Source organism: Rhipicephalus sanguineus, chromosome 4 (assembly GCF_013339695.2).
Source record: "Rhipicephalus sanguineus isolate Rsan-2018 chromosome 4, BIME_Rsan_1.4, whole genome shotgun sequence".
Classification (NCBI taxonomy): domain Eukaryota; kingdom Metazoa; phylum Arthropoda; class Arachnida; order Ixodida; family Ixodidae; genus Rhipicephalus; species Rhipicephalus sanguineus.
Genome location: NC_051179.1, coordinates 27,645,309 through 27,663,593, shown reverse-complemented (window position 1 = coordinate 27,663,593; position 18,285 = coordinate 27,645,309). Strand labels below are relative to the sequence as shown.

The following is an 18,285-nucleotide window of genomic DNA, read 5'->3' as shown; positions in this document are numbered from 1 at the left end:
GTCTTCTCTGCCATTCGTTACCCCATCCTATTGCACAAGTTTTCGAAGTGCTAATGCCAAACTGACAGCCACCTGTATCCTCTCCCCAGACTTTAAAGAAGACGTTTTCCCTCTCTTCCTGCCACATTCCTTACTTAAACTTTCTGGACTCCAAAAAGTTCCTTCACATTTACTTTTCTATTTATAAAAATGGGAGAAAACTAGAGCTGTGCGAATAGCAAAATTTTGGGTGCGAAGCGAATTCGAATATTGAAGTGTGAGTGCGAATCGAGTCGAATACTTTTCGAATATTTCTCGAATATTTCTAGAATACTTTTCGAATACTTCAAAGCGCAATTGCAGAAAAAAAAAGGTTAGAGAGGATTCCTAAGCATATTGTTATGAGATAGCAACATGAAAGTGTTTCTTTTCGCTAGGTTGATGAAGCACTAGCGGGGTGGTGTTTCATAGTTGTCTTATCAAGAATGAGGCAATGTAGAGGCCGAATTCTATTTATGTACATGATTTGGTGCAACCAAAGTGTTGCTGACAACACTTTACACGTGATGGGCAAAGGTGCCATTTCCTCAGCCTCTCCTCCTCTTTCAACTTCTGTGGAAGCCCAACTGATGTGGCAGACAAGGGTGTGCTCCCTTCAAGTCCGGAGTTCCAAATCTGTCCCGTAGACGTCGATATATAAGAACATCTGAAATTTTGTATGCTAAAAAGCTTCGGCTTCTGATATTTCGGATTGCCTGCCCAACTTTCAGGTCCTAAACAGCATTAATTGAGCCCCCACCTCTTCCACATCTTTCATCACCATGTTGGAACCAGCGTTTTATTGAGTTAGTAAATTTGCGACCGTAGAAGAGCTTGAAAGGCAGCTTTGCCGCAATACCGGGATGTGATGAGGTGAAGCATATTAAAAATCTAGGGACCACTTCTAATTTTTTTTTTTATTCGCGTGAGTTTGCCCTGCGGCATCAATACACGTTATCGGACGTTGACTGTCTTAACAAAGTGTTGAAAGGCGGGCAAGTTGGTATAGGTTCATACTGAATATTGGCAGCGCAAACAAACGGGACACAGAAGAGGAACACAAACAGGCGCAGACTGAAACTTGGATTTATTCACAGAAGATAATATATACCAGAAAAAACATGAAGGGAAAGGGAAATACATGAGGGAAGGAACCACCATAATCAGGTGTCGTCCATAAACGAGATTTCACAATCTAAAAGCGATATAGAAGGTGAGCTGACACAACTATCGATATTCTTTTTAATGAAAAAGGCTTCCGCAATCTCCCTAGTTTTAGTGTCACGATGGGCATATAAAACAGACGTGCGCGAAAATTCAGGTACACAACCACACTTTGTGCAATGGGCGGACAAATGTAAACCCGGGGCAGACTTAAGCGCATTGTGGTGTTCTCGCAAGCGCACATTCAGGCAGCGCCCTGTCTGCCCGATATACACCCTGTCACAAGACAACGGGATGCAATAAACCACTTTTGACCGACACTTAGTGAAACAATTGACATGTTTAACACCACAACCTTCCTTCACAGGGCCTGCTTTCAATTTGCATTTTCTGTCAATTTTGGAGCACACCTGCTGCAATTTTTCACTGGCGGAAAAAACAACGTCAAGGTTAAATTTTTTTGCACATTTTTTTATCCTATGCGAAAATCCGTGCACATACGGGACAACCGCAAACTTCTGTCGCTTTTTTACATCATTTGTAGGGCATCCTTTTCCTTTCTTCAATCTCAAAACCTTCTGAGCGGCGAACACCAAAACACTGGACGGAAAGCCTGCTTCTTGTAGCCTAGTTATTTGTTTTGAAAAAACACATGCCATTTTGTGGAAACATGATTTCGTAACAGCTGAATTCAGAAGGTTAACCGCAATACCTGATTTTACAACTTTAGAATGCGAAGAAGAATAGTCTAAAATTGGTTTCTTTGAACGGGGAGAGAAAGACCAGCATAAGTGGTTTGCATGAAAAGATAGCTCAAGATCAAGAAACTGTAATAAATTATCTTGCGGAACCTCGTGCGTGAAACGCAACCCATGCCCTTTTTGCTCGAAGATTTCTATAATCTTATCCCGGTTCTGTTCCATGGAAGCAGAATCGACAAGCACAAGGTGTCAGCTCACCTTCTATATCGCTTTTAGATCGTGAAATCTCGTTTATGGACGACACCTGATTATGGTGGTTCCTTCCCTCATGTATTTCCCTTTCCCTTCATGTTTTTTCTGGTATATATTATCTTCTGTGAATAAATCCAAGTTTCAGTCTGCGCCTGTTTGTGTTCCTCTTCTGTGTCCCGTTTGTTTGCGCTGCCAATTTTCAGTATGTCTTAACAAAGTTCAACCGTAACGGAGCTTGAAAGGCAGCTTTGCCGCAATACCGGGGTGTGATGAGGTGAAGCATATTGAAAATCTAGGGACCACTTTCAATCGGACGTTGACTGTCTTGGCAAAGTTCGACCGTGATGGAGCTTGAAAGGCAGCTTTGCCGCAATACCGGGTGTGATGAGGTGAAGCATACTAAAAATCTGAAGGGGTCACTTTCAATCGGATGTTGACTGTATTTGTTTTTGAGAAGTTCGAATAGTTCGAATAGTAAAATTCCAGTGCGAATCGAATCGAATAGCAAACACTATTCGAAAAATATTCGAAATTTCGAATATTCGCACACCCCTAGAGAAAACTATTGCAAGCCTGAGTTTGTGAAAAACTTTCAATGAGGCTGCAGGCCTGCCCATGCATGAAACTTTTGCCTCGCATTCATTTGGCATGTTTTGCAGTACTCTCATATGTCCCCGAGTGGCTGCATTAGCTAAGCAAAGATGAAAAGATAATGGAAAAACTGTTGGTGATGCAGTGATCAAGAGGCATGTTTGTCTCGCACATATCTGAAGTTGTGTTGCTTATGTGTTAGTGTAGTGTTCAACGTGATGGGACACGTGCCAATGTCTCTTGATGGAACGCAGTAGCAGTAAATCGTACAAATCGGGTTATTAACATTTTCTACGTTGCACTCTGGCTTGATCAGTAGTTTCATGACTGCATCGAGAACTGCTCGATCAGTTCGTTCTGTTCAGCCTCTTCTCTCTTCAATGCATTCAGCTGTATTCTCAATCTGAAAGCAAGCAAGAAAGGACAAAAATGAGAAAACATGCAATGGTTTATCAGAAAAGCAACAACCATCTTGGCTGTTCGACATGGCACTAAATGCTAAATATTCCTTGAAGCTGCGTCGCTGTTTGCGTAAGTGCCTCTAAGGGGGCTTTGAAGACTTGAAACACGTCTAATGCAATGCAACGTAGATGTTAGACGAGACCAAGAAACACATAGCTGCAGCACTAAGTCCTGTGCGTTTCTTGGTCTTGTTCAATGTCTTTTTGCAAGTGAGATGTCTCAAGTCTTCAATTTGCACCAAGTAGCCCAACTTCACTTTCTGACATGACTGATCGAAATGTGCAGAATTGACACCAGCTGGTCCCTTCCCTTCTATGGCGACCGATTGAAAGTGTTGATAGCCAACATCTTCGTTGGACGGATGGCCCTAGTGCGTCCACTGTGATGACGTGTAGCCTAGCATGCATGATGAAACCAATGTTTTCAATGCATTCTTAAATTGACTGAATCAAGCTGCGTGAATCAAGCTGATAGTTCAGGAAGTGTACAGCATGAAAATGGACAAAGGGTGGAAAGGAATGACAGAGACAAGTGCTGACTGCAAATTATCAAATTTATTTTTTGTAAAAACAGATGGATACTTCCACGTGATCACACATGCAACTCCAGAACTGTGCTTGCCAAATTAAGATCAATATAACTGCAAGACAGGCAAGGAATTTTTTGTACTACAGATTGGCACAGATGGTGATGTGCTGTGTTAATCTTTGTTAGTGCTCTTGAATGATTTGTGATCTTAGTGAGCTTGTTTCAGCAGCTGCATATATGACTGTGTGAGCATACGTATATGCTGTAGGTGTAGCCAGAAGGTGGGCTGGGAGTGTTCATACCCCTTCTCCTTACAACTTATGCATTCTGTATGCATTTATGTAAACATGCATGTGCATATAGGGGTCAAACCCCCCCTGAAATAAAATCCTGGCTACGCCTCTCGTATATGTGTGTGCAAAAATAGTGTTTAGTTAGCAGTCATGCAGTGCTTGTCTCTGTCATTCTTTCCCAACCTCTGACCACTTTAACACAGTGCGCTTCATCATTCCTAGCTTGTCGTGAAACTGTCAGTTTAAAAGACAAACCTTTCCAGCTCTATCTTCTTCTCCAGCACGAGCGCTTGAAGCTGCTGCTGTTGTGTTTCACGGTCTTTCACGACAGACTTCAGCAGATTCCGGGATCCAATGGCCTGCAACAACACAAAGGTTTATTATGTCCACTCTATTTAACAGCTTAAACTCTGAAGGTATGAAGTAAGGCCTCGTGAGATTCCTCATTTTCACATGGGGGAGGGTGGGGCAGTTGGAAACCCCTGGGTTCGCTGGCCTGGTGCTCGGTGGTTGTGCGCGTGACCTCTCCTTTCCATAACCTCGTCTTTCACTTCCCCTACACCCACAACGTTCCTTTGTAGGTTGCAGAAATAAGCATCTTTCCTTACCTCAAACCACTACATATCAAGTTAAGGCAGTCAAAATCAAGTCCATCATCAAATCGTGATCAAGTTCTACAAGTTTATTTATGCAAGGTTCATTTCATCAGTGTACAACATACATGTCTAGACCAAAATGCTAAGGTAGGCGACGCGGGGGAGGCGGCGCCAGCGGGGAGGGGGGTGGGGGTAGCCCAGCCAAAATTTTCGCCTGCCCCTCCCCCCCCCCCCCCCCCCCCCCCCCCCCCCCCGATGGAACTCATATTTGTCGTGAGTAGCCCCTGGCGCTTTTTCTGTGCTAATGCAAGTGCCACGCATATCGTAGACTAAAGGATCGTCACTCCTACCTAAAATATGATCTTTACCTAAGCAGTGACGTCAGAATTTCTGATGAAATTTTCCAGGACGTCCAAGCTTTCGGCGTACTAAAACCAGCGACACGAACATGTATGGAAACACCAGCCATCTGAAACACGCGAAAAGTGCATGACCTCACCGAAATGAGCAAATGTGATTGGGTGGGAGAGTGGTGGCTGGGGGCGGAGCTTGTATTTATTCTTAGGTTGTAACGGACTACAGAGTTGTACTTTGTAATTAGGACGTCGTTGGAAAACATACGTTTCTTCAAAATTCGCAGAAAGAGTCTGATTGTGTCAGGCTCTTCACGAATGCGCGGTAGGTGTCCTTCCTTTTATCTGTACGTTTCTGGGAATGTCATTAAACAGTTGATAGTTGGCGTTTCACTTTCATCTCACCCCCCCCCCCCCCCCCTTTCATGAAATGTATTTTGCATCAACTCGCCCAAAAAGAAGTGCTTTTGGCTCTCACCTTTAGCTTTTCGTGTTCAACTTCCGCTGCCAGTTTGTCCGATATGGCAATGTACTTATCCACAACGGACTGGAATTCGGTCATCCCTGGAGAAAGATCGCGAGAAAGGAATCAATCGATCATGCGCGAATGAATAACGAGGCCGTATAAAATCAATATCAGAAACACGCCTCACTCTCGATGAATTTGTGGCAGTCATCCTTGAGCTCCTGCGTTTCTCTGGTGGCATCCGGATCCGCGATGCGAATTTTGTTCAATTCGTCAACGTAAAGACCAGCACGCGAGAACACCTCGTTAGCCATTTGTGGCCATTTATAAACAATGTCGTTGTCATGGTAACAGGTGTGTTCGTTTGCGCTTTACCACATTGATCGGTAATTATCTGTTATAATTGCGAGATTGCAGCCTTAATACAACGTAAAAACATAAAAAATGTGGTTTTTGTTATAGTGGACTTCTTACTGATCAAATTTTTTTGTACAAGAAAACTTGCGCTTTTGCTGTGCGCGATGACGTCACGGCACCTTGTCGCGCGCTCTTGGGTCGTTTCGAATAAGCCCGCGGATTCCAAATATGGCGATTGCTTGCAACGCAACTTCGTAACTTTTGTCTTACGATAATTCCTACGGTTATCCGGCAAACTTGCGATCTGGCTCGTGACGATCAACAGTGATGACACGCGTGTGCTCCTGAAAACAATCAATGAAGTGCACTGGCCGAAAAAGTGAACGGACTGGACATTCGAAATACACAACCGATCGACGCAGCCGAGGCGAAAATGGCAGCGTACACGCAACTGTTTGTTGTAAACACCAGTCCACAAGGAAGGCGCAAGGCGAATTTCAGCCGGGCAGAAATCGACGCGTTGGTCGCGGGGTACAAGACGTACAGGACCGTAATCGAACGACGATGTGCGGGTGTCTCCAAAAGTAGGAACGAAGCGTGGGATTTGATAACGCAGTCTCTTTTTGCCGTTTCTGGGGTGCGCCGAACAACGGCGGAGGTCAGGAAGAAATGGGCGGACTTGAAATCATTAAACAAGAAAGGTAAGGTGTTTCCGATTTTTCAGCACCGAAGCGTTCACACGCTAATCACGCTTGCCAAATCTTATCTCAAATGGCTTTCACTAACGTCACTTGAAACCACTGTGAACCTGGGCGTAGCTTCCGCTGTTGTTTCTAGCAGGCGTAGACGATACGCTGACGTCATCGCAGCCGCCATGTTGGAGTACCAGTGCGCAAGAATCGGCGCACGTGACGTCACACGCCGACGCGCGCTCGTTGTCTAGCAGGGAACAACCATGGTTTGAAGTTTCGGTTAGAAATGTAGATGTGCTCACGAAGGTGTATGCACACACATGTGATGCTTGTCGAAACATTTATTTAGTTGCACAACGACGCTAGGAAACCTTTTCTTTTTTTTTTCTTTTTTCTAAGAACCATATGCAGTTGATAATGTTTCTCTGAAATAAGCATATCAATTTGTGAAATATAAATAACTTTAGTGTACACGTGAAAACAAAATGTTTGTCATTTCGTTGTTGAAATTTACAGTATAAAGTGAATTATTTGCAAAGTTGTGTAAGTCGGCTCCTTTGCGAGGCATCGTCCAAAGCAAGAACGTCTGTACCGGTGCACTCAAGGATCATGGGGAAAATGTGTATACAAAACTGCACTGATCCATGCAATTAAAACTGTGTTTTATTGATCTCTGTAAATTTTTGAGGCATAAAATATCCTGCGCATCCATTTTTCTGAGCTAGTCGATCCTTGTCTTTGCCTGTGCCTTTTTACCTCAATGGGGGAACTTTCAATTAATTTGTAATTGGAGTTTGAACACGCAGTTTGGAATGGGTCCGAGTTGGGTTTTTTAAATTATGGCTGTACCATTTGACGATTACAATCTTACCTAATATCGGTGTCATGCTGTGAACTGATGATCACGATTAAGCCCGATCGGCATCAAATTTATCAACCGTGATTGGCTGCCTTCTGCATCTTGCGTAAGGAGCCAATCACGATTAAGAAATTTCATCTTCATCTGGCCCGATCGCGATAGAAATTGACCATGTGACACTAGTATCAATCACCGATGCACTTTCACCCTTGTGTAATGGTATCAATCTGCAGCTAGTATCCAAAAGATGAGTGCATCCAAACCATTAATTCACTTTGTTATCAACCTACATCTTCAGATTTATTAGTAGAGTTTAATGTTAGGTTGGCAGATTAAGTGGATACTCATTCACACTCCTCATTATTCACTCTTGCTCCTGCTCGTGTCAGCTCGTACTCTCAAACACTCACTTGCGAGGATATTCACGTCCACTCTGACTCATCAACCACCGGCACTTGCATACATTCTTTACAAAAGTGACGAACTTTGATTCATATTTATCAACGTTAACTGGCACACATTTATGTTGATACCCATGTTCACTCAAGCTCTTGTGTGCTCGCTAACATCCATCTACAACATTTGTCTCTCAGACACACTCTTTGTTTTGTCTTTGTAATTAGCTTGGAATATGTGTTAGTCACTGCACTTGAGAGCAAATACGCTGACCTAAGGTTAAACCTATCTGCTCCTTCCGTGTCTTCATTTACATGCTGCATTTTCGTTCATAACTGAATAAAACATAATTCTGAAGCGTGAAATGTCTCAAAGTAGCCAGGGGGCTATGAGTGAAATGTTTCAAATGCATTTTAACATTTGTGCATGTAGATTTATGTCTGGGTTAGGTTGCCGAGATTTGTTGGTGGCCTCCATGTAGCCCAGGGGTCAGCCCTTTGAAAAAGAAAACAAGGTTTTGTGTTAGTTCAAATTGTGCGTCTTCTTTTATTACTTTTGTAGGAGTCAGCTGCGGCGTTACAGCTGGGAACCTCCTTGCTGAAGCTTCCCTATTCAATAATCGCAACGAGTTTGTAATAGGAATGCCCATTGAAGAGTGTTTGCTCGGCAGCAGCACAGAAGCCCCAAGCAGCACAGGTACACTTCCTTGGTCATTTTGTTAGCAGGCTGATGAGAATGCGTAGAGCCTTGTGACGCAAATGCCAATGATGACCACAGAGTGCCAAGAGATGGCTAATAGGCTAACCAATGAAAAACGCGTTGTGCTTTCCTTTGACCCTTTGTCTCTGCAGGGATTCCTATGGCTGCTTGCTGCATCTTTATTGCATCTTAATTATCAGAGAAGATGTGCAACTTTAAACCGCAGTTACATCAATATAGTTGTATTGGTTGAAGCTTCTCCTTTCTCTATTTCGGCAGCCTCTCTCATGTGGCACTACTGTTAAGTGATGAACGCGAGTTAAGCTGGCCATGATGCTCAAACTGGCCCCTTTTTCACTTTGCTGGTAGTTTCCAGGTATGAATTTTTACACTTTTTGTAGTGTATTTTGCCACATTTATCAATTTTTCTTTTTCACAGGAGCTGATGAGTCAAGTGATAATACGAATACTAATATCGATGTCAAACAAGGTATGCACTTTTAATTTACCATCGTTCAAGAACATTTAGCTATCTCTTGTGCCGCTACAAGCAGCAGTTAAATGATGTAGAACAAGTAGTGAATTTAATTTTACTACGATGATAACAATACTTGCAAAAGCTGATGACTTTCATCGTAATATCTGAACTGACATAAGCACTGCTTTACTTGACGGTGTGTACACTTCAGTGTTAGAGCTGTGCTTTCTTTTTTTCCTCTCTTGCTAATGTTGGCTGGGGTCTTTGTGAAAAATAGCGGATCATGTAATGAGGCTTAGTTTAATTAAGCATTGCAAGTGTGATTGTACACTCTATCATTGTGTTAACAAAATAACAGAATCCTACTTGCGAACACTACTACTTGCTTGACTGTATCATTGAAGTAATAAATAACTCTAATGGTGTCCTAAGAATAAGCACACTAAAGGAATGCTGTTTGCACGTGGTTCATTGGACAGAGTTTGATGATTATGTTGTGAACCAGGGCTAATTGCTTCATGGATAGCGAGCGCAATATTAATTTTTTGCTGTATACAATCATGTCAGATTTCACTGTGTGAACTGGCCTAACCTCATGAAGTCACAGGCGTGTACAGAAAATTGTTTGTTCTGAAGAATATTGCTATTTAAATTTTTATAACAGCCCATTTTAAAGAGACAGATTTTAGACAGGCAGATTTGAGCATTGCATCAATATGTAATTAGCATATGATTAGTACACATGATGATACCCTAATAGTGTAATATAATGCGACTGATTGTTATGGGAAGGAAGTATTACTGTCATGAGACTGATATTTTTATATATAGATCAGGTTAGTAGCCCACAGATTCATGCCTTCCTAGTTGCCGTATGAGGTCTGCAATCGTCGTTGTTTAAAATAATTTGCGTGCTTGCCAAATTTTTTGCATACCCTATTGCATGCCATTCAAAGTCTTGCGCTGTTTGCGATATCACATGAAGGAAAAGTGACATCACTTGATTTAAGGTACTACCCTACTACTTTGGTACAGTGAATCAGATTTATACTAGTTTGCTTCATGAACAATGATGATGGAAAATTGCCCGTTAGCTCTAAGAGCTAAGGCATGTATGGTCCTTTAGTGTCTGCATAAATTTTAGTCCAACTGCTCTCCTTATGTTTGCTACATTAACCTCTGTTGTTCCTCGTTTCTTCAGAGCCTCCCAGCTCTCCCGGGGAGGCCTTCAGTGATAACAGGTAAGCATGGTGCATCATGTGTTTTGCCCTCTAAAGAAGCAAAGGGTCTCAAATTGTGTGGTCTAAGTTATAGTGCTACAATTTTCCAGATCAAGTGATCCAGAGCCAGAACATGAAGGCAGTGATCTGCACAAAGGTAAATTTGTTTTACCTACGCTCACATTTTTACTGGCCTGATAGTTTTTCTCTAAAAGCCTATTGTTCCTTGGTTATAGTTGTGTACTAGCTGTCAAGTATATATAGATGGGTTGTATTGGCAGGAGTTAATCGCTACTGATTGTATGAAATTCGACAGTGCCCTGCTGTCTTTCAAGAACTGCCAGACTCGTACAGCAACTGACTAGTGGCCAAAAATTTGTTTCCAACTTGGTGACTTCTTGTACTATTCACTTTTCTACAAAAAAAAAAAAATACGTTAGTGGTACAACGATGACTTCAGCGTTTCATGAATGTATTGGTAATTTATTGCATACAATTAAAGGAGAACCCAACTTTTCATCATCCATCTTTAATAAACTTTGGACATTCATAATATGGTACTCTCTTCAGTGTTTCATGAATGTATTGGTAATTTATTGCATACAGTTGAAGGGGGGGACCAAGCTTTTCATAATCGACCTTTAATAAACTTTGGGCAGTCATAATAGGGTACTCTCCTGCTGCATAGACACACCTAATGCGATGCAGCTTTAGTGGTTGGAAGCACTTACGGAAGCCATGTGCTGTTATTCCTTCCAGTATGGTGTTTATTTTGTAAAACAGTAGCAACAGGGCTAAGCTGAGTGGGTGTAGCCATGTCTTATGTCATGTTGGTCAGACAAATTATGCATACATTGTTCTCTCAAATTTTTTACAATGCTTTGTGCTCACATGCACTCTATGGTCCAGTTGTTCAAGCATGAGAAAACTATGCTCAAATTTTTTTTGCAATTCATTAAATTCTTATCTCATAGGTGCCTTTCCCTCCATATCTTAACTCGACCTTTCACTTTTAGCTGTATTCAATGCCTGCCTTCCAGCAAATCAAATCTTTGTTGCACATATTACATGTAATTCGTACTGAGTAATCTCAGAACTTTCATTATTACAGATGAGGAAGTTCCATGCAATAGCAGGTAAGGTCCTTCACTGCCAATTTTCTTTCTTCTCTTCGTGCCACTTGTCGTGATGCAAAGAAACACCAGCACCTAATTTGTTATCTCGCATGGACACATTTCCTATGGTTCCATGCTCTCATAATGATACGGCAACATTTTCTTTGCATAAGTTGTGGCAGGCAAAACAGTTCCGATTCCATTCAAAGTTTCGGGTGCTGCATTGTGGCACAGATATCGTTAAATACTGACCAACGGTTCTCGTTTCTTGTTGCTTACTGACTAGGCCGCAAACTATGTTTGTGAGCGGTTTGTGCATTTGGCGGAAATTATGATCACAGCTGTTCTTTATCAATGTTTTGCTGGTCAATTGCCGTCAGGTAGCGTCGCAGATTTGTGGCGCAGGTTCAGCCATCATCATGTGGTCTACAGGCTTATCACAGTGCTCCTGAGAAGAGATAAAAACAAAAGATGAACCAAAGTATGAAACTTTAATACATTACTCAGTGACATAAAACACATTGCTATTGCCATTATCAACCAATTCATGTCCGCTGTAGAAGGAAGTAGATACAGTGTGCATAGAAAGTCCCAGGATGTATGTACAAGGCTAGATGACAGAAATAATATAACTTAAAAGAACCTGTTTGCTGCACTGCATCTCACACACCAGTGAGAAATCTATTCACATGCAAAAGACATTTTTCGTAGGGAAGATATTCAGTATGAAAAATATTGAATATTTTTATATGAAATAAGGAATATTTTCTATATTTCCCATATGGAAAATGTTTCGTAGGTATTATTCTTCACACTTGTTGTTCAAGTTGTTTCACTGTGTCATTATTTCAGGTCAACCCAGACGAGTGAGCCGAGTTCACAAGACGCAGGTAAGGCATGAGTTTATGGCCTACCTTTCTTTTTAGTACATTTGTGCAGTAGTAAGCAAGTGAAATTTGATAGTTAGCCCACAGGCCAGCTGGTCATTTTTGTGCGACCTGTGAGTGCTGAGGACATCGAACTGGCTTACTTATCATTGTGGCAACAATTACAATTACACCTAAAGCAATACTGCTAAATACAATGAAAGCAAGAGCTTTGGTCCTGCATTTTGATGGCAGTCAACCCCCATGTGATCATGCAGCATCCACAGGCAAAAAAAAAAAAAGATGGTGTCAGCCACTACACGGACCATGTATCACATTTTAGTTGCCAGAACTGTTGCCATGCGGGGTTATGCATGGCCCAGAAGTTGCATTTTTATGCGTTACTGAACATTTTCTTTTCCATTTTATTTCACCGTATTAGTTGCTACTTTTCATTCACACTTGCACTGTGCTGGTGCAAATGGAAATCTGAAGGCATAGGTAACACGCATGTGTATGCATGTTACCCATGCAACACGGCACGTGGCATCCTAGAATATATGCTTGTGGACCATTTTTTAAATGTGCCTATACGTATCGTGCCCTCTTGATCGTACCTGCTGCGTTGTTTGCTGAGGAGAGAGCAAGTGATTTGTGGTAATCTGTGAGGTGAAATTGTAAAGACGCTGCATTCCATCTAATAATATTTGGCTCAAGTTCACAGGAAGGAGCCTTGACCACAGTTTGGCAGCATTTTCTGTCTATGTTCAATAAGTGTTGCAGGACCCCTTTAATGTATCACTGTGTGTACGTCATAGGTTAGGAAAAACTACTACAGGCTGAAACTTTTAATTCAAGCCTATGTGCCCAGGCTCCTTGAAGAGTTAGTTTTATTGCAACTCTGATGTCCTGGCATAAACTTTTGTGGCTGGCTGTACATGTACTAGCTGGGAGAAACGTAGGAAGATGCATACTGCAGTCTGCCAGACACTTTGCATAACAACGGTACCATATGATAGTGACATGCAGGGCCATCAAGCCAGGAGGCTCACAATTAGTATCACCGGGAACATTGAAAACGGCAAGGCGAATCTGATCACCCAGCCGATAGAGCTCAAAAACCTTGAATTTCTCGTCCTTTCCCAAAGCAGTCCAAAACCAATCTATCGCTCAGCAAACTTGGTTTAACTGCATTCAACTATGACAATTTTTTAGATTTAATGCCCATTGAAATGTGGCCGTCATGGCTAGTAATTGAACCCACGCTAGGGTGGCTAGAAGGGGAGGTGTGCTGAGCGCGGCGGCAAGCCATAGGAGAGGGTGGTCCTCTTTCGCGTGATCGCCGCTAGGGCACAACATAGCGCTGCCGTCTGGGGCGCCGTCAGCGTTTCCGCGGAGAGAGGCTAATCAGGCTGTCAACGCCTGGCCGGCGGTTTGTAGTTGTGTAGTTTGCTGCGAACTGTTGGCATGTGCTGTTAATTCATGAGTGCTGGGTGCTGGCAAAGATGCCGTCTACCTCAAAGAAAAAAACTCAGCGTTGGTACTTCGTGCCAGGGTGTGATTCCGGCTACAGGTCTTGTTCGGAAAAAGTGCCCTTTTCCGTGCACCGACTTGTCAAGAACTGTTCTTGAAGTGGGCATGCGCCATTCCGAGGGCTGACAAACCGCTTCTAGAGAATTCCGCTGTATGCGCAAAGCATTTGCGCAAACAGCGGAATGAATGACAAGAACTCAAAGAAATGAATGACAAAGAAAGTCAAAAGAAGAAAGCCTTGTGTGATGTGAGGCAAGCCGCGGAAACGATCAAGTGCATTCTGTCGTAAACAATAAAGTTTCTTTACCTAGTAACATGTTGCATATATTTATTTGGTTTCTCAATTGAGCCTGAAAAGACTACCGAACGTTGTATTACCATGTATGCCATGGTTTAATCCTGATTTGGTTGGCGTAAATCAAGTTATCTGCTTTCGCACGTAATGAGGCGCACGAATAAAATGATCAGAGCGCATTGGGGCATAATTAAGCCCCCAGGGCCGTAACTAAGGGGGGGGGGTGAGAGGGTTCCGACACCCCCGAAATTTTTTCATGCTTTATTTATTTATTCATTTATTTATCATATAGTACCCACAGCGCCCAAGGGCATATTACAGTGGGGGGGAAGAATACAATATTTCGATAGAGAATACAGATTCCAACATTTCAACATCACAATAAATGCAATTCACTGTCAACTTACGTAATGATACATGGGATATACACAATATTAATTAATCGGGTTCATATAGTACAGTTTTGTCCTTACAGAACCGCGCGAGTACACTACTGGAGACCCAGCAGTGAACTTACTTCATGTGAAGTAATTTCTGCTACTTCAGGAGACAACCTATTCCACTGGCTTATCGTCCTGGGAAAAAATGACATTCTAAATGCGTCAGTCCGGCAGCTTATTTCCTTTACCTTATTGGCATGACGTAATTGCTACGAAACGTAATCCCGTTTGTGAAAGTATCGCGAGGGGTCCAGACCCTCGCGATACTTTCACCAAAGGCTTTTTCTTTTAATCTAGGAACAAGCAGTCAACAGAGAAACCCTTATCTGAAGCACAGGATAAGTCGTGTGTCAATTCAAGTAATTGTGTTGTACAGGAAAAACGACTACGAAAGCCGTGCTGCTGAGGATTAAGCGAATGCGTGCTCATATGAGTCATAACATTGGTAAATAGAACATGTTCAAGTATTATGCATGCAACACTTGTAAGGGAAATGGGCCTATAGTTTAAAACACTACTTCGCGGTCCACTCTTGTGAACAAGCACTAAGTTAGCAAGTCATATAGTCATCGGGTATTGAAGATTCTTCTAAAGACTTTTCGGGTGACACTAAAATACGTGCACGGCTTCACAGCGACCACCAGTTGCCAAAGTTAGCCGTTCCACACAAACACCCCCCGAAAAAAATTCCTGGGTACAGTCCTGTAAGCCCCGCTTTCCCAGTAGTAGTCCTTCAATATAGCTTTCCAAGAGGCCTGCTTGCTTTCCGTCGGAACAAAACTAGGCTCTGTACCCCGTATTTCACAACCGCATGATACCAGTAGCGCAATACAAGCTGTGCGCTGACTAAGGAACTGCATTATCAGCTAAAGTTTTATATAATTTGGTAACGCATTTCCACTGAAGCGTTCGCCTTGCCGAGAATGGAGAACAGCCACGTTCGCTGACGGCGCCCCCGACGACAGCGCCGCCTCACGGCATTCACGCGAATGGCGGCCAACTTTTGCCGCCCGGTCATCACACCTCCCCTTCTAGCCACCCTACCCACGCCATCATGCTAAGCAGTGCAACCCTCAAGGCGGGCTTTGACATGCTTGAACATGTATATACCTGTAGGGCAGGCTTTATCCTGTGCTTGTTGTTTGTCTGTTCATATGACAGTTTAGAAACTGTCAATGGTGATGCAAAAATATTCACATATATGTATTGAAAGAGCAGTTCTTGTACTTGTCTTGTTTTTATCTGTCTGCCTCACAGGCGGTGAAGTAGAAGAAGCAAGCGAGTTGCTGAAAACACAGAAGGAGATACTTCACGTGCTCAAGCGCCTTGCTAAAGCTCAAGAAAGGCTTGTTCAGCTGAAAGCCTGGAAGTATGGTGTGAAACTGACTGAGGACGGCATTTCTGATGAACCCAACAGGAAAAATGGCCTCCTAGCTCCAACGTCAGCTCCAAAATTGTGACCCCATTTACAGTCTTGTTGATCATGTCTTGCCTTTTGACTCTCAAAGTACAAAACTTGACTGTGTTTCATAGTGTAATGTGACCTCATCTGGTGCATCGCGTTATGTTAAAGTAGTGTGCAAGAGCTCCTACTTTCGACCATACAGCATATGTTGATTGGCTAAGCCAGTGGGCCTCTCACTCTAATTAGGTTTGCACCAGATATTTCGCTGTAAAGATTTACTATTCCGAAAAGTCATTGTTCATTTATACAGCTTGGCCTTTTGTCCTGTATAAACAACGCCTGCACAGCTGCCTTGCCTTCACGTAGTTTGACGTCCATGCAGCCTTCACAAAGAGCCAACATATGGTTATACCATTTGAGATAGGCTAGTTTTATATATATACTGATTATGGTAGCTCTATTACATACAGAGCAAGTGTAAAAGGTTCATAATATATGATGATTGTTACACGCAGCATATCTTGTTGCAGTGTGACCACAAACGGCCTGTAACTAAACAAATCCTACAGCCTCAATCTGGATCATTACGAAGTATATACGTAGTCACACTGAAGGCTTGTAACATTGTTGCTGTGCTGAATGTTTGTACAGCCAGTGTACAAAATGCATTGGTCTCTTTTCTGCTTTCATAAGTGTCGTTTACCATTAGTGTTGAAGTTGTAAGCGGCATACCTTCCGTTTTGGTAATCATGCGTCTAAAGTCAGTGCAACCAGGGTGTCGGAACGAAATGTTTTTCGTTTCGGTTTTAGTTTCGTTCCACCGCAAAAAGTTCCGTTCCGTTTCTGTTTCGGAACGAAAAAAAAATGTTCCGTAACGGTTCGTAACGGTTTTTTTTTATGGAAAAATTTCAAGTTAAAGTAATCATAACGAACATTGCATTTGTGATGTAGATACTTGCCCTCCTCTTAGGAAAGTGGGACAAAGGTAAAATACGTTCTTCAGAGGAGCGGAAGTAACTGCACCACGAATTTATACCAACTAGCACAAACCAGTATTAATTTCAAAGTCATAGTATTTATTTTCTCAAAAGACAAATACGAATTTTTTAGTGGGCTCAATGCTTTGTGTCAAGGGAGTGAGCACGATCTCAGACACAGCATGTCATTGAGCGTACTCTCTGATGTGCGAAATCGCTGTTCTGATAAAAAGATCGCCAGGCCTGCGCGGAACACGCCGCACAGTCAAAACGAAAGCTGGAAGAGCGGACTTTGTAGAGCCCATTTTAGAGTCTCTAGAGGCAATAATACAAGTACACATGCAAGGTACCCACTACGCCATAAATCATCCCAATTCTTCTGAAGTTGAGAAGTTCCCACTATGCCATTTTTCGTCAGTCTTCGGAGTCTCGTGGTACACGCTACACATCTGTAAGGCATTATGTGCACTTTGCGCTGGGACTGATGACGATAAAGAATTATGGCTGAGCACTTTGCAGTGGGTGGGAAGCAGTGTGGAAGAATGGGTGCCTCCATTCCATTTCAATTCCATTGCGGGGAATTAGAACTTGCCGCAATTCCATTCCTTTCAATTCCTCGGAATGAAAAAACTTAGCCCATTCGCACTCCGGGAATGGCCGGGCAGTTCAATTCCATTGCTGTAATTCCTCCACGTAAGAAAGGCATCTTGATAGTTTTATTGAGTTAAGAATGAATGACCCATAAAGCTGATGCCATCAGATGCATTAAGAACTGCAAGAGTACGCAAAACAGGTTACCAAGGTCGAGGGATAGTAGCTTGGTTACATATCTCGTGCAGTACAACCACCCTACTAATTCCCATAGGGGCAGTTCTCCCGCTACCTGTAGTATTTCCATGGTCAGCATGTTTGAATGAATGGTGGTGTTTTAATATTGTTTATGCTTAAATGTGTTAATGCTAAAATGACGACGTAGCGTATTTTTATGCTGAAAAAAGTAGTATTCAAGAAGACTAAGCAGTTTTGCCACACGCCTGGAGCGGTTGTGAATATGGAGAAAAATAAGATTTGGTTAATGAGGAATAAGACCCTCTAGATCTGCTGGTATTAGTTGGAACAGTGCACCGCTCGGGCACCTTGTGCCTTTGTATCGAATACGGAACACTGGGCCGCACTGCTCGTCAGCACTCACGCTTGTCAAGCGCTCCTCGCAAGCATAGAAGCACTGGCGTGGCACTGTGGTGGAAGACCTGACTGCTACGCAGAGGGCGAGGGTTGAGATTCCATCCAATCCTAGAAATTTGTTTCTCATTTATTTTTTTTATATCACGCGATAGTGGTCACGGACACTGGCGGCGGTGGACAACTATGGCGCCAAAATCAGCTGTTGTGATCTCATAACAGCTTTCGCTGTAACAAACTTCAGCGCTGACAACGCCCTCTCAACGCTAGCCTGCGTGACAGGCGTGCGAAAATCCACTTGCGTTAATATAAACATCTCTGGTTGCCACTGTTTTCGTTATTCGCAC

General features: G+C 42.7%; 2 protein-coding genes across 2 annotated transcripts; one reads left to right on the top strand and one right to left on the bottom strand.

The window, feature by feature from the left end:
• Positions 1–3,004: 3,004 nt before the first annotated feature.
• LOC119388713 (intraflagellar transport protein 20 homolog A) lies at positions 3,005–5,764 on the bottom strand. Its single transcript, XM_037656148.2, has 4 exons — positions 5,612–5,764; positions 5,437–5,522; positions 4,265–4,368; positions 3,005–3,129 (listed from the first exon to the last, which is right to left on the bottom strand). The coding sequence occupies exons 1-4, from the start codon at positions 5,736–5,738 to the stop codon at positions 3,048–3,050; spliced, it is 399 nt and encodes a 132-aa protein (XP_037512076.1). The 5' UTR covers positions 5,739–5,764; the 3' UTR covers positions 3,005–3,047.
• Positions 5,765–5,981: 217 nt separating this feature from the next.
• Positions 5,982–18,122, top strand: LOC119389681 (uncharacterized). Its single transcript, XM_037657042.2, has 8 exons — positions 5,982–6,482; positions 8,290–8,424; positions 8,867–8,917; positions 10,107–10,146; positions 10,236–10,282; positions 11,237–11,261; positions 12,093–12,130; positions 15,632–18,122. Exons 1-8 carry the CDS (start codon positions 6,215–6,217, stop codon positions 15,832–15,834), a joined length of 807 nt encoding a protein of 268 aa, XP_037512970.1. The 5' UTR covers positions 5,982–6,214; the 3' UTR covers positions 15,835–18,122.
• The last annotated feature ends 163 nt before the right edge of the window (positions 18,123–18,285 follow it).

Bases quoted from the DNA above. Each gene is read 5' to 3' on its own strand.
- LOC119389681 (XM_037657042.2), top strand. From the start codon at position 6,215: ATGGCAGCGTACACGCAACTGTTTGTTGTAAACACCAGTCCACAAGGA. The intron at 6,483-8,289 runs GTAAGGTGTTTC...TTACTTTTGTAG, and splicing joins GAAATCATTAAACAAGAAAG to GAGTCAGCTGCGGCGTTACA. The intron at 11,262-12,092 runs GTAAGGTCCTTC...TCATTATTTCAG, and splicing joins GAAGTTCCATGCAATAGCAG to GTCAACCCAGACGAGTGAGC.
- LOC119388713 (XM_037656148.2), bottom strand. From the start codon at position 5,738: ATGGCTAACGAGGTGTTCTCGCGTGCTGGTCTTTACGTTGACGAATTG. The intron at 5,523-5,611 runs GTGAGGCGTGTT...ATCTTTCTCCAG, and splicing joins CTGCCACAAATTCATCGAGA to GGATGACCGAATTCCAGTCC. The intron at 4,369-5,436 runs GTGAGAGCCAAA...GTGTTGTTGCAG, and splicing joins TTGAACACGAAAAGCTAAAG to GCCATTGGATCCCGGAATCT.